Raw genomic sequence first — 12,560 nt, forward strand, 5'->3', positions numbered from 1 at the left:
TCTGTTAAATAAAAATGTCGAGGCTCGTAACCGGTGTTCACTGGCGTTGAAAAGGGCAGCATGGTGATTGATTGATTTTGAAAGCACTTTTGCGTCAAGTAACAGCAGGCCAAAACCATTGATTTTTTATTAGATGTCTAAATACATGTACAGATCCTTCGATATCACAAGGAGGCCTTCTTGCTAACTGCTGAGTATCAAAAAATTGAACTAAAATGTCTCCTGTCAATTCAGCTACTACTTTTCCAGGTAAATGTTTAAATGTCACTCCTATGCTTATGTTCGCACACGTTGATTTTTGAGCAGTGCAAAGTATCGACAGTAGAAAATCGTTTCAATCTTGCGCAATGGAACCAATTGAATTGGCCAACTTCGCAACTGAATCTTCAAGCATTGAGCTCTTGCATCCAAACCTAATGAGTGAATCAAACCAATGATAAGTATCCGATTCCTGAGCTACCAAAACTATTTGGAGATCGCTTCTCAATTATGCAGCTGTTAACATTCAGCTTCGTTGTTGGTGTCAATTCATTTAAATTGAACGTTCCGTGATAGAGAGGTCTAGGCTTTGGGTGTGTCTCTTGAAGAATTTCGTTAGCTGTCTAGCATTTTATCATGTCTGTGAACTGAACTTGGTCTACAAAGAAGCTGTAGCCTACGTCACAATTCCCTCTCTCACTATTTTAGCAATTGATCGAAAAATATCCTCCTCGTTAACGATCAAAAGGATAATGGTAAGTGATTTTCGCATTCTTTTATTTCACAAATCGCAACATGCACTGAAACAATTTAGATTTACAAATCTTAAATTAATTTGCTTTTTATTTTTTGAAAATTCTGAAAAATTAAACTCAACACAGTTTTTCTTGTTATAATTTTTCGTATGGTAATCCACTGTACGCATAGAAAAAAGTTTTGTGCTTACAAGTTATCTTTTTTTTGCAAGATAAGGTTTATGTTCAATCTTATTCATTGTGTAATTGAAAACAATTGACAGGTCAAAAAACAATTAGCCAAAAAATATGACTCGCAGAAACTGCGATTACTTACCGAAAATTGAATTTAAGTTTCTGAATTAAAAGTAAGCATAAACCACCTTAACATAATAATCATTTTTTGTTAATATTACTATCTGAGGATTGTTTCACTCACTTGCAATTTCGCAAGGCCTCAAAATTACTGGCTTTGGAAATTGGCATGGGCTCTAGGGTGATAAGGTTTCATTGTATTTTTTGTCTTCACCTTTATATAGAAGTTAAATGGCTGTTACACTGTCAGGTTGATTCTAGCTATTGGAACTCTGAAATGGGTAGTTTTCGAATTTGAGGCATTTTATTTAGTACAAGCTAAATTAATTAAAAGCTATATTAACTTTTGAATTGTTCCACTGCAACGTTGTTTTTGATTATCGTTGCTAAAAAGTCCTGAGAGTTCATATTTCTACTTTGATGTATTTGACTGAACTTTACCTTATATGACATCAAAGGGCGAGCAAAATTTGTTCAGCTGCTTTAGATATTCAAATGAATTCAAGCATATTCGAATCTAGTGTTCGAAATTGGAGCGTTTATAAGATTTTAACGCCACAGTCTACTAAGACAAAAAACGTGCAAATATTTCTGCGCATAATTCAGTGGTTTTGAATAAAAACAAGCAATTTTATTTTGAAGTATTACCACACCCTCAAAAAGAAGCAAAATAGTTACGATTGGCATACTGCAAAAAACATGGCAAAACGTGCCGAATATTTTTATAAAGAAAAAGCCATTCAGCCTTTTGTCTACTCATATATTTTGATAAACGCGCCACATTATCAAATAACGCCATAGGCCATTACCATTCCAAAGGAACTGTGTTTTTTTTTCAATTTTGACAGGAGAACAATGTTAATGGAGGGTGCATTCTTTGTCTTTCAATCTCTCTAGGCAAATTCACAAGACTTTGATTATTTTCAAACTTTAAGAAGAAGTAAGAGCTAGCTTTCCAAAAAATGATTCCCTTCATTCAGATTATCCTGCACCAACAATTGAAATAGATAAGCAAATGAGATAAAAATTTAATATAATTGAAGAGTCAATTGAACATAAATTGGTGGCAAAGAAAACAAAAACACGTAAAATTCTGTCATTCGTCTGTTCTATTGAGCTGCATAACATTTCCGTAGTCAATCTGACAATTCGAATGGAATTTCTAGAGAAATTGAAATTTTACAATCTTTGAACCAATGAGTTTGCAAGTTTGATCCGTTTTTAAATTTTATAAAATTTGCAGCAACATCCATAATCCAAAACATAGCACAGTTTGATTGCTTGATTTTTCCTGAGAGTTTAGAAAAAATCAAAAAGTTTGGCTGCTTGATGCTTTTGGATTGAAAAACAAAATAGCACTTATTTTTCTTAATGACTGAAACAAACATTAAGCCATCCTAAAGTGTTTTCCAATGCTCTGGAAAAACTATAGTTTAAAGTTGCTATTACCCTAGGATCAGTTTAGCGTTCGTAATGAAATTTGAAATGCATTCTGGTGCTATATATATATATATATATATATATATATATATATATATATATATATTTCTTGCCATGTAAATGTTTTTTCTTCATTTTTTTAAACTAGAGTCCAGTAATATAGTTTAGATCGGAAAAATGAAAAACACTAATTTTTTTCCATCTTGATTTTTCATCTGGAGATATTGTTTTAAAAAAATGCAAACATCACTGAATAAGGCGTAGCTTCAAAAGATTTCACAAGGGAGTTTATTAGTATCCTGTTTCATCTCCTCGGAAATTTTAAACTATGAAAGTTTTTTGGCAGTTGTTATTTGTCAGTTCGTGTTTACCGAGAAAAAATTTAAAATTTATTTTCATCAAAATCAATTTAAATTGCTGATATAGTTATGAGAATATTTCCTTCCTTTACTACTTCCTTTTTCAAAAGTCTTTGACTCCCGCTGTCTTTGTATTTCTCTGAAAGTTTCATTGGCCGTCCATTATTGACTGAGCAGAAAGCCGGGCTCGCACTATGTCTCTATATTACCTTTCAAACTTTTGATACAACAATAATAGTTTAGGTCGCAATCATTTTTTTTACTTCAACCTTACTTATGATATCTAAAATCTGTTGGGCATGTGTATATCACAAGTTAATTGAAAATTTTATATTGAAAATTCATGATTTTTTGAACTTTTCGTCGATTTGTGTTAATGATTTAACAAAAAAAATTAAAGATGAGTTTTTTCGTCTTCAATTGTTCCTTAGATCTAATTTATTTCCTGTATTAATATCAGATTCAAATATTTCTTCAAGTTTGTAATAGCATCGAATTCCAGGCATTCGATTTCAAACTACCTAAATTCATTGGAAATGTGAAAAGCCGAGAGAAGTGAATAAAGTAGAGAACTTTAAAACTCAATACTTTCACGATAAATCAAACAATTCAAATAGTCTCTTCACCAATCGATTCAGTTTTTCATGGAATTCTAAATAATTCTTTTTTTTTCGTTTTCCGATAAAGATATCGGTCGGATAAAATTGGCTAAACAAAACAAGTAGGGCCGGTATAAAGTTCCTAACTTCACAAAAAAATTTGGAGGGCAGGAACAAAATGTCATCTCTGCGGCAACTGAGTATCGGTATCAGACACAAAGATCATCAACTTTCCATGCGGTTCTAAACTGCTCTTTTCTATCATTATATGAGTGACCCGAAGAGAATGAGTGAATAAAAAATTCTGGTTGTCTGCACCAATCTTGAATTGTTGGGATTATTAATGTTGACATCAAATGAAAAACAAACACAGCCATTATTTTCATATTGACTGAAATAAACATTAAGCCATCCTAAAGTATTTTGCAATGCTCCGTAAAAATCTCAATTTAATATGCTATAAACCAATTGTCGGTTTAGCGTTCGCAATGAGTTTTCGAATACTTTCTGGGTAATTTTAGGTTTTTTGCCAAGTAAATGTTTTTCCTTTTTTCTAGAGTCTAGTAATAAAGTTTATATCAGAAAAATGAAAAACGCTAATTTTTCTCCAACTTGATATTTAAAGTGGAAACGGTTTTCTAAATTGCAAACATCTCTGAACAAGGAATAGCTTCATAAAAGAAAGTTTAATTAGTACCAGATTTTATCTCCTCAGAGCTATTTAAACTAAGAAGGTTAAATAAATAGGAAAATCGCATTTTTCGGGTTTAAGCGTTCTGGTGTGCTTAACTTTTAAAAGTTTTAAGACTCAATTGCTTCTCAAAAAAAGAAAATATAAATACGATAAATTTACAAGACCAATTCAATTTTCAAAAGCGTTTCACTGCCATTGTCTTTGTATTTCTTTAAAGTTTTATTGGTCGTCCATTGTTGACTGTACAAAAAACCAGGCTCGCACCATGTTTCTATCACGCCTTTCAAAAAGTTTTGATATAATAATAATAGTTTAGGTTGAAATGGTTTTTATTACTGCAAGCTTAATGTAGAGTATGATATCTACCATCTGTTTATCATAAGCATATCACATCAATTAAAATTTTTATATTGAAAATATATGACTTTTGAATTTTTTGTCCAATTTTGCAAATGATCTTACATAATTTTAAAAATGAGTTTTGTTGTCTTTATTTGCTCTCTAAATCTGATTTTTTGCCTTTCTCCAAAAGCTATCAGTCGGCTAAAATTGGTTTAACAAAACAATTAGGTCCGGTATAAAGTTCCTAATTCCACAAAAAAGTTTGTACCCGGGTCGAGATGTCAGCGCCGTTTCAGCGCATCTTTTTGTAAGAAATGCACTGAATGCGCTGAAATTATGTAAGACATGCGCTGAATGCGCTGAAATGCGCTGAAATTTCGAGATAGCGCTGAAACTTTAAAATTTCAGCGCACCTTGAGCGCATTTTTTACACAATTTCAGTGAATTTTCTTCTCATTTCTTACATAACTTTCAGCACCTTTTCAGCGCATTTCTTACAAAATTTCAGAGCATCTTCAGCGCATTTCTTACATAATTTCAGCGCTTTTCATATCAAACTTTTTATTATAAGTTCAAACTAAAGGGGAAGCATTTCAGTTCTCAATAGCGCAGTGGATTAATTGATAGAAGAGACACAATGATCGGGGTTCGAGCCTCGGAATGAATGAAAAGAGCTGAAATTTTTGAAATTTCAGCGGATTTCAGCGCATTTCTTACAAAGTTTTAGCACTTTTCAGCGCATATCAGCGCATTATTATGTAAGGTTTTTGCGCTGAATTTTTTGAAAATTGAGCGCATTTCAGCGCGTTTCTTACATAATTCTTGGAAATTTTCTCGACCCGTGGAGGGTTGGAACAAAATTTCATGTCTGCAGCAACTGAAGCTGAAAAGCGGCATTGGACAAAAGGACAAAAAACTCATCAACATCTCATGCCAGTTCTAAACTGCTCTTTATTGTCATTTCTATAAGTGGCACGAAGAGAATGAGTGATTGGTAATTTATTGTTGGTTGCTTGCACTAGTATCAACAATTGTTTGGATTATTAATGTTGACATCAAATAAAAGACCTGTCTAGCATTCACACTGCTTGGCAATTTTCAGTCATGTAGACTGCTCCAAAAAGTCTTCCAGCTTTTATTACAATTAGTAACCTAACTGTTAACCACAGAATGGTCTAATCTGTCTATCAAAGAAAATACAATTTCTGTTACACATTTCCGAGCGAATTAGAGAATAAAACCAATGTTGAAAACCAATGCTTTAGAGAAAAAAGTGGACCGAACCTGTTTGTGTAGTTTTCCAAAAAAAAATGTAAAAAAAAACTCTGAAAGCAACTAAAAAAAGTCAAATTAATATTTACCCTGTATTTTCCCAGTACACTATTTCAATCACAATCCGTGTTCTGCTAAACTTAAAAGTACCTTCTAGAAAGCATCTAATGCTTCTAATGATTCGGTTGGTTCATGTTTAAATTGCTGGAACAGATGCTAGCTTAAAAATATTTTAACTTTAGTTTCAGTATTTCAAGACGCACTTTATTCCAGAAAGCTTTTTGGTGTACGAACAGTTGCTTGCTTCTAATATGATCAGTTCTGTTCGGTAATTTTTCTGCCAGAACCTTTCCCAAGGAGAAAGTTATCAGGAAGAAAAGCATTTCCTGAAAAGAATCGCTTCTTAGCTCATGTGTGTGATTAGCAACACCGCTGATTTTGTATCAGATTTCATTCATAGATCTGTTGAGCAAACATTTATTCTCCAATATATATGTTGGATTATTCGCTGTGTTTATGAGTTCTTAAGATTTTGAAAAATAAAATACACATTACTTGCTTTAAGAGCTAATTGAGGCCGTATAGTATACATTGATCATTTCGCCATGCCATGGCAGTGTGTTTTTTTTCAATTTTCTTTTTTGTCCCGACCATAATTTTGTCTGGAAATGAAAAATGAATTGGTCTTTATTTTTATCAGAATTTGTTGTTAGCTGGCTTTGTTTGAGGTATTCATCACATGTTTTCGAAATGTCGAGGACATAATTTTCTGTTTGAGGGTTTTTTTTATTTCTGATATAAAACATGTATCATGAACAAATTGAATAATTTCAGTTTTTCCTTTTTTCCATTAAAATCTTTGATGTAGAGAAAGAATGATGGGCCCCAAAATCTGTTCCTTGAGCAAAATCATGGTTCACTGTTGTTATTTCAATGAAAACGTATTCTAATTTTACACTTTTACACATTGCTTCTTTCTACAAAAAATGACTGAAACATTTTTACAGCTTTATTTGCAAATCCATAAGCACGTAGTTTCCCGAGAACGAAATGCTAATACATTGAGTGCATTTTTTTTAAAAATTTTGTTTGCTGAAAGTTTCTATTGGCTTTCAGTTGACATTATAAATGCAAAGTATGTCAGAAATGCACTGAATATACTGATTCTAAAATTTTGATTTTCTTTTGATTTCATCAATCAATCTACTTCAGCGCTGTTTTTTTTTTCGAGATTCCATTAGGTGCTAATTGTCATAAGTATTAGAACCAATGACTCAATATGGGACTTCAATTCTCTGTAATGGGCCACGGAATTTTTTCTGAATTCAGAGATTATTGGTAAAAAACGAGTTGCCTATAACTGACCTTGAAAATTCAATTTATAAGTCAAACGGATAGAAATTTGAAAATGTGCGCCTCAACATCAGAATCTAATCAAAATGTGTTTCGAAGTGTTAGGTGATCCTTATAAAGCTACCAATTACCCTAATACATTGTCTTCTTCAGCTGTTCAGTTGTTTCCCAATATATAGGATTCAAATTTCTGCTGTATTTGGCTTCCTTTAGTAAGATTTTTGTCCAGAAACAACATTTTGTTTGGCCCAGATATTGAAATACCCCTTGATTACATCAACTTGGCGACTTCGCAACTAGCAAAATAAACTCTAATAAATGAGACCTTTTTCAAATTGTTTTGATTCTATAATATTTTAAGCAGCTTTTTAGAGAAATGAGTCCAAAAACTTTTCCGTCAGTTGTTTGAACGCATTTTAGCCCTGAATATCTGGGACGTTGTGAGTTGATAGAATTTCATAATTTCTTCTCAAAAGTACTTTGCTATTTAAGTGCGTAATAATCAAGGCTTGTCAAGTCTTTGCGATGACTTGACTCAAGATTCCTCAAGTTTTCGCTACTATTTGACTGAGAACTGACAAGTCTCGAGCAAGTTTTGACAAGTCTTCAAAAATTTCTGGATCTGAAACAAGACCTGGTCACTACTGAGTTGTCAATTTGGACGTCCTGGTCAGGGCTTGAAACTCGTTCCGAGCTATTATCGAGCACTCTTGTTTAGAACAGTTTTAATTGTTGTTCTACAAGATGCTTTTCAGTTTGATGGAAAATATGTATCTTGGTGAGGAAAAACTATCGTATAGTTAGCTTTAAGTTTTTTTTTTGCAGTTTTTCAATTTTTCTTTCTAACAATCTATCAAATTACAATCTAATTAAATTATTCAATTTTTTGAAGCATGAATCAATTACGCTTGTAAAGTTAACACAAAAACTACAGTTTTTGGAAACTTCTTTTTAATGCTTCAAATGGTGTCATCTATGCTTATTCGTGAATATTTCCATAAAAGAAATTGATTATACAAGGCATAAAACAACATCTATTTGATAAATGCCATGTTTAATTGCTGCCAATACCGTTTTGATCATGAGTCATTGATTATCACAATCTGGGTAAAATCAGGCAAATACTCTTTTCGACACTTGTTGTCAAAACCTAAATTGGATATTCCAACCTAAGTTTCGTGGTTAAGATATTGGTAGCATATAAAAACTGTTGTTTAATGAGTCTTAGTTTCTCCGGTAGACTTCAATTTGTTATTTTGAAAGATCTTTCGAGAATCTTCACTTTAAGGCATGCAAGATTATTTTCTTAAGATCTTGCAAGATAAGCGATCATCTAGCAAATGTGAGATAAAGCAGCTACAATCTAAAACTTTCTTACCAAATACAACAACATAGTAATAAACATGAAAGGTCTTGTTATTATTCAAATTAGAATACAATTGTGAAATGACGTGGTGTAAAAAAAACTGTCATACATGTCTTACGAAAAAAATTTTGTCTGAGGAAAATAGGCAAAACTTGGAATGTGCAGTTCCGGACGAAAAATTAAAAAGTAATGGTAAAAACCAAGGGAACAATTCAAAGTTTTTAGAGGTCATTAAAAAGATATTTTAATCTTACTTTTGCGCAAAATATTAATGTAGAGGTCGAGGGTGACAAACATCAAGAATCCTGCACTTACAAATATTCAAGTTAGACATCGTTTTGAATGATCTTGTAAGGCAGGCATTTACATTGATAGTCATTCAAGATCGCAGAATAAACATTTTGTCAGAATCTTTTGAGATATTCAAAAGATGACCATCCTACTTGTACTGGGGATTGGGTATCAACATTGGGTTTACTCTGCTAAGGTCGCAGCCACTTTTTTGAAGGCATTTATATTTCTTTTAAAGACAGAAACGAGAAAGATAAGTTGAAAAGAACTTCTCTTGTACTGTCAAAAACTTGGACAGCTTACCTGTTGTTGTGCTCTAGTTTGACTTCTGAAGAATATCTGAAAGATGACAACGGTCAACAACACAGAACGGATGACTAAATTGCTGTTCATATTGCTGCAGTTTAAATTGAAATTTCTGTTTCTTACACTCTTAAATTGTAATTAGAGAACAAATCACACCAGGTATGAGTGAACAAAAAGGTATCTATCTGAATAAAGTCAACAAAAAAATGAGGAAAAACGCAATTGATGGAAAATAATTGAACACTTAAAGTTACTTTTTCCTCACTTTCAAATTGTATCTTTTCAAAAAAGCGCTGATTAACGGAAATTATACTGCAATTTGATTGGTTAAGAGTGGCAACTTTAAGGGAATATTTCTTGAATTTTCAAAGTGAAGATCTAAGTAAAGAATGGTAATTTTTGCCTTTAAACTGAATTAATAGAGGAAACAGTAGGATAAAATAAAACCTCTCAAATTTCCAATTAGACAAAAAATAGTCCCGCATAATTCAACTTTTATGAAATCGAAACCAGTGAAAAATTGAACCCTCCTTTTCTTTGATTTAGCCCGCGATTACTAGCTGACTGTACGCATAGACCCTCTTTAATAACTATGATTAAGTAAGCTATCGTGTTTCATGGAAAGTTACGTACTTCAGCTAATGATATCTTTGTGAGTTCAAGCATTGCAAAAAGGGGTCTAAAAGGCGTTGAAACAGGCATAAGAATGGTGAAAAGAATTACTTTTGCCAGTTATCAAGTTCTCATTTTTCTCAGATTTGAGAACATTCTGGTGTCAAGAATCTTCCATCAAAACGTTTGAACTCACAGATCAAGTTTACCAAAAGTGTTCACGTTTTGTTTTTTAAAAATCAGTTAAGGAAAAACGCAGCAACTGTATCAAAAGATCTCGATATTGTAGACATAAAAGCATTTGAGATTACCATAAATATTTTCAAATTCGTGACATTTTCTACCTCAATTTGTGACATTTTCTGCTTCAAGACTTGTTTTCACTGAGTGTTTTCAAAAATATGATTGATTATTTGAAGATGTTTCTTGCTTAGCTCTCAGTTTAGCAAAAATGTCTCTATTGAAGCGCTATTTGAAGGTTTTTCTTGAAAATAAAGCTTTTGAAAAACAATTTGCTTTTATTCCTCACAATATGCATAATAATTTGTTCAAAATAAGGTTTTACACTTTCTTAGCCTTTCCCTTAAAAAAATTTATTTAAACTGAATTAATAGAAGAAATATTAGATGACGATTGATGACTGATGTGGGGGAAATTGATTGGTCAAAAGCAGTTAGAACAGTCCAATGATGCATGAACAGTCCAATGATGCATGAAGTCCACCAAATCCCATTCATTTTAATAACATTTTTGCAATGAGTTTTGTCGACAGTGAGATCTTGTTGTGTTAAAAATCTGATTTTGCTTCTCCGGAAAAAAACACGTTTGAGAACAAAAGCTGTAATCTATTTTTACCAATATCATTCTCACATCATCTATTCCATTTTAGATGACCTAATGTCATCAAGGTCAATCAGCACCATCTAGATAATCGGTCAGAAATAACACATCTCAAGCAACGCGGGGTATAAATTGTATAAATTAATTCTGAATTAGATTCTTGTAACCCAAAGTTTATAGCTCCGTGAGCTTATTTTCAGTCTGGAACTCGGTTCTTTTTATTTTTCCGTTTCCTGCTCAGTTGTGTCTACTGTAGATGCCGATGATTTCTCCGCGGGCTTAGTGAGTTCCTCTAACGGCAGGATTTTTAATTTGTTCAGCAATCCTTTACTTTGTTTCTTCTCTTCGGGTGAGTTGATTGAGATTTAAATTTTTGATTGAGAATGTCTGCCGCTTCGTCGGCAATTGAGCCCGGAACGGATTTCAAGCCTTGATAAGTACCTTCGCAGTGGAATAAACGCCTCGAATTGACAAATCAGTTTTGATCACGTCTTATCTCCAGTCTTATGACTTGTGAAGACATGTCAAGACTTACTCAAGACTTGTCAAGTGTAAGTCAAGCCTTGGCCAAAGCTTGGCAAGTCTTGAGTCAAGTCTTAACCAAGACCTCTCAAGTTTTCAGTCAATTCATGACCAAGACTTGACAAGTCTTGATTATTGCGCGGTTAGGCAAAAAGGAGTTTTAGGAACAATTAGTTTTTTTATAAAATTTTATTTATAATTAATGCGTTTCCAAAATAGCAAAAATTCGTAAAAAATTTTAGGATGAATTTGATAATCTGGCCAAGCTATTTCTGAATTGAGCATATACCAGCTTCAAGTGTCTCAGACATTCACCCCAGAATGGAATTTTTCTTCAATTAGCAGAAAAAAGCAGCCTTGGCTGGTATCTTTGAGCGATAAAAAAATCCGTTCTCTATCAAGTGAACTCTGCGGAAGTGCTCAAGTTGTCTTGCGCTTCTTTTTTTTTACCTTGGGGAGTTTTTAGGAATGCCACTTTAAGTGGCCGCCTTCTTCTTTTGTTACCGAACAAAAGCAAACCAACAATAAAAACTTTGCTCATAACTTGATCCAAGACTTGTCAAGTCTTGGCCTAGACTTGCACAAGAATTGTCAAGTCTTGGCTAAGACTTGCTCAAGACTTGTCAGGTGTTGACCAAGACTGGACTCAAGATTTGACAAGACTTAGGGCTTGATATAGGACGTGCCCTCTCTAAAAATTTACGTGGGCATAGCTCTTATACAGTACCGATTCAAAACATGCAATTTCACTGAATCAGTACTGATTAAGCCTTGAAGTTCTGTCCGGGGTTATATGAGCTTCAACAGATGTTCTACTGAAATTTGGCTACTGAAATGGAGCCAAACGGTTGCGTTCCAATATTTGAAGAGGACCCAACTCTACGTCATATCCCGATTCGTTTTTCTTTTGCAAAAGATAACGATTTTATTGAATTTATATAATTAAATCAATGCTTCCCTAGGTTTTGTTAGTTTTGGCTCCTGTTGGGGTATGCACTCTGATAAATAAAATATGATGAAAAGGTAGAGACTGAAAATAATGCTCAATTTATGAGAGCATGGTAAGACTTGCGCATTGTGCGCCAGTTGGCTCAGTGGAGAGCACAGGATTAAAATAAATTAAGAGATTGTGGAGCCGCATCACACAAATTCCCCAAACTTTAGTTTCACTATAATGGTGTTGACATAGAATGAACATAACGAGCACAGATTTGCTCTTATTGTTTATGGGCCCAGTATAACACTCTGGCCAAAGTTGAAAATGTAGAGTTATAATGAACAACTTTAGGGGGTGTGTTAGAGTATGCAATCTGGTAAGTAAATTGTGATGATAAGATGTAGTTTGAAATAATAGCTCAATTTAGTTAAGCATAGTGAGCCTATAGTAGTGTGGACCAGTTAGCTCAGTGGAGAGCACAGCGTTGCAATCAATTAAGAGATTGAGGGTTCCCAACTGAAAAAAATCTCAAACTTTACTCTCACTATAATGGTGCTGACATAGAATCAACATAACGAGCAAAGAGTTGCTTTTTATAA

The 12,560-nt window shown here is 33.3% G+C and overlaps 1 protein-coding gene across 1 annotated transcript in view; it reads right to left on the reverse strand.

Annotated features, from left to right (window-relative positions):
- The window catches only part of LOC142348454 (uncharacterized), a 53,300-nt gene extending 43,930 nt beyond the window's left edge, over positions 1–9,370 (reverse strand). The window contains exon 1 of the mRNA XM_075399816.1: positions 9,048–9,370. Coding sequence (XP_075255931.1) covers positions 9,048–9,137 — 90 coding nt within the window. The 5' untranslated portion in view covers positions 9,138–9,370. The remainder of the gene's footprint in view (positions 1–9,047) is intronic.
- Between the last annotated feature and the right edge of the window lie 3,190 nt (positions 9,371–12,560).

Source organism: Convolutriloba macropyga, chromosome 10 (assembly GCF_964194025.1).
Source record: "Convolutriloba macropyga chromosome 10, txConMacr16.3, whole genome shotgun sequence".
Taxonomy (NCBI): Eukaryota; Metazoa; Xenacoelomorpha; order Acoela; family Convolutidae; genus Convolutriloba; species Convolutriloba macropyga.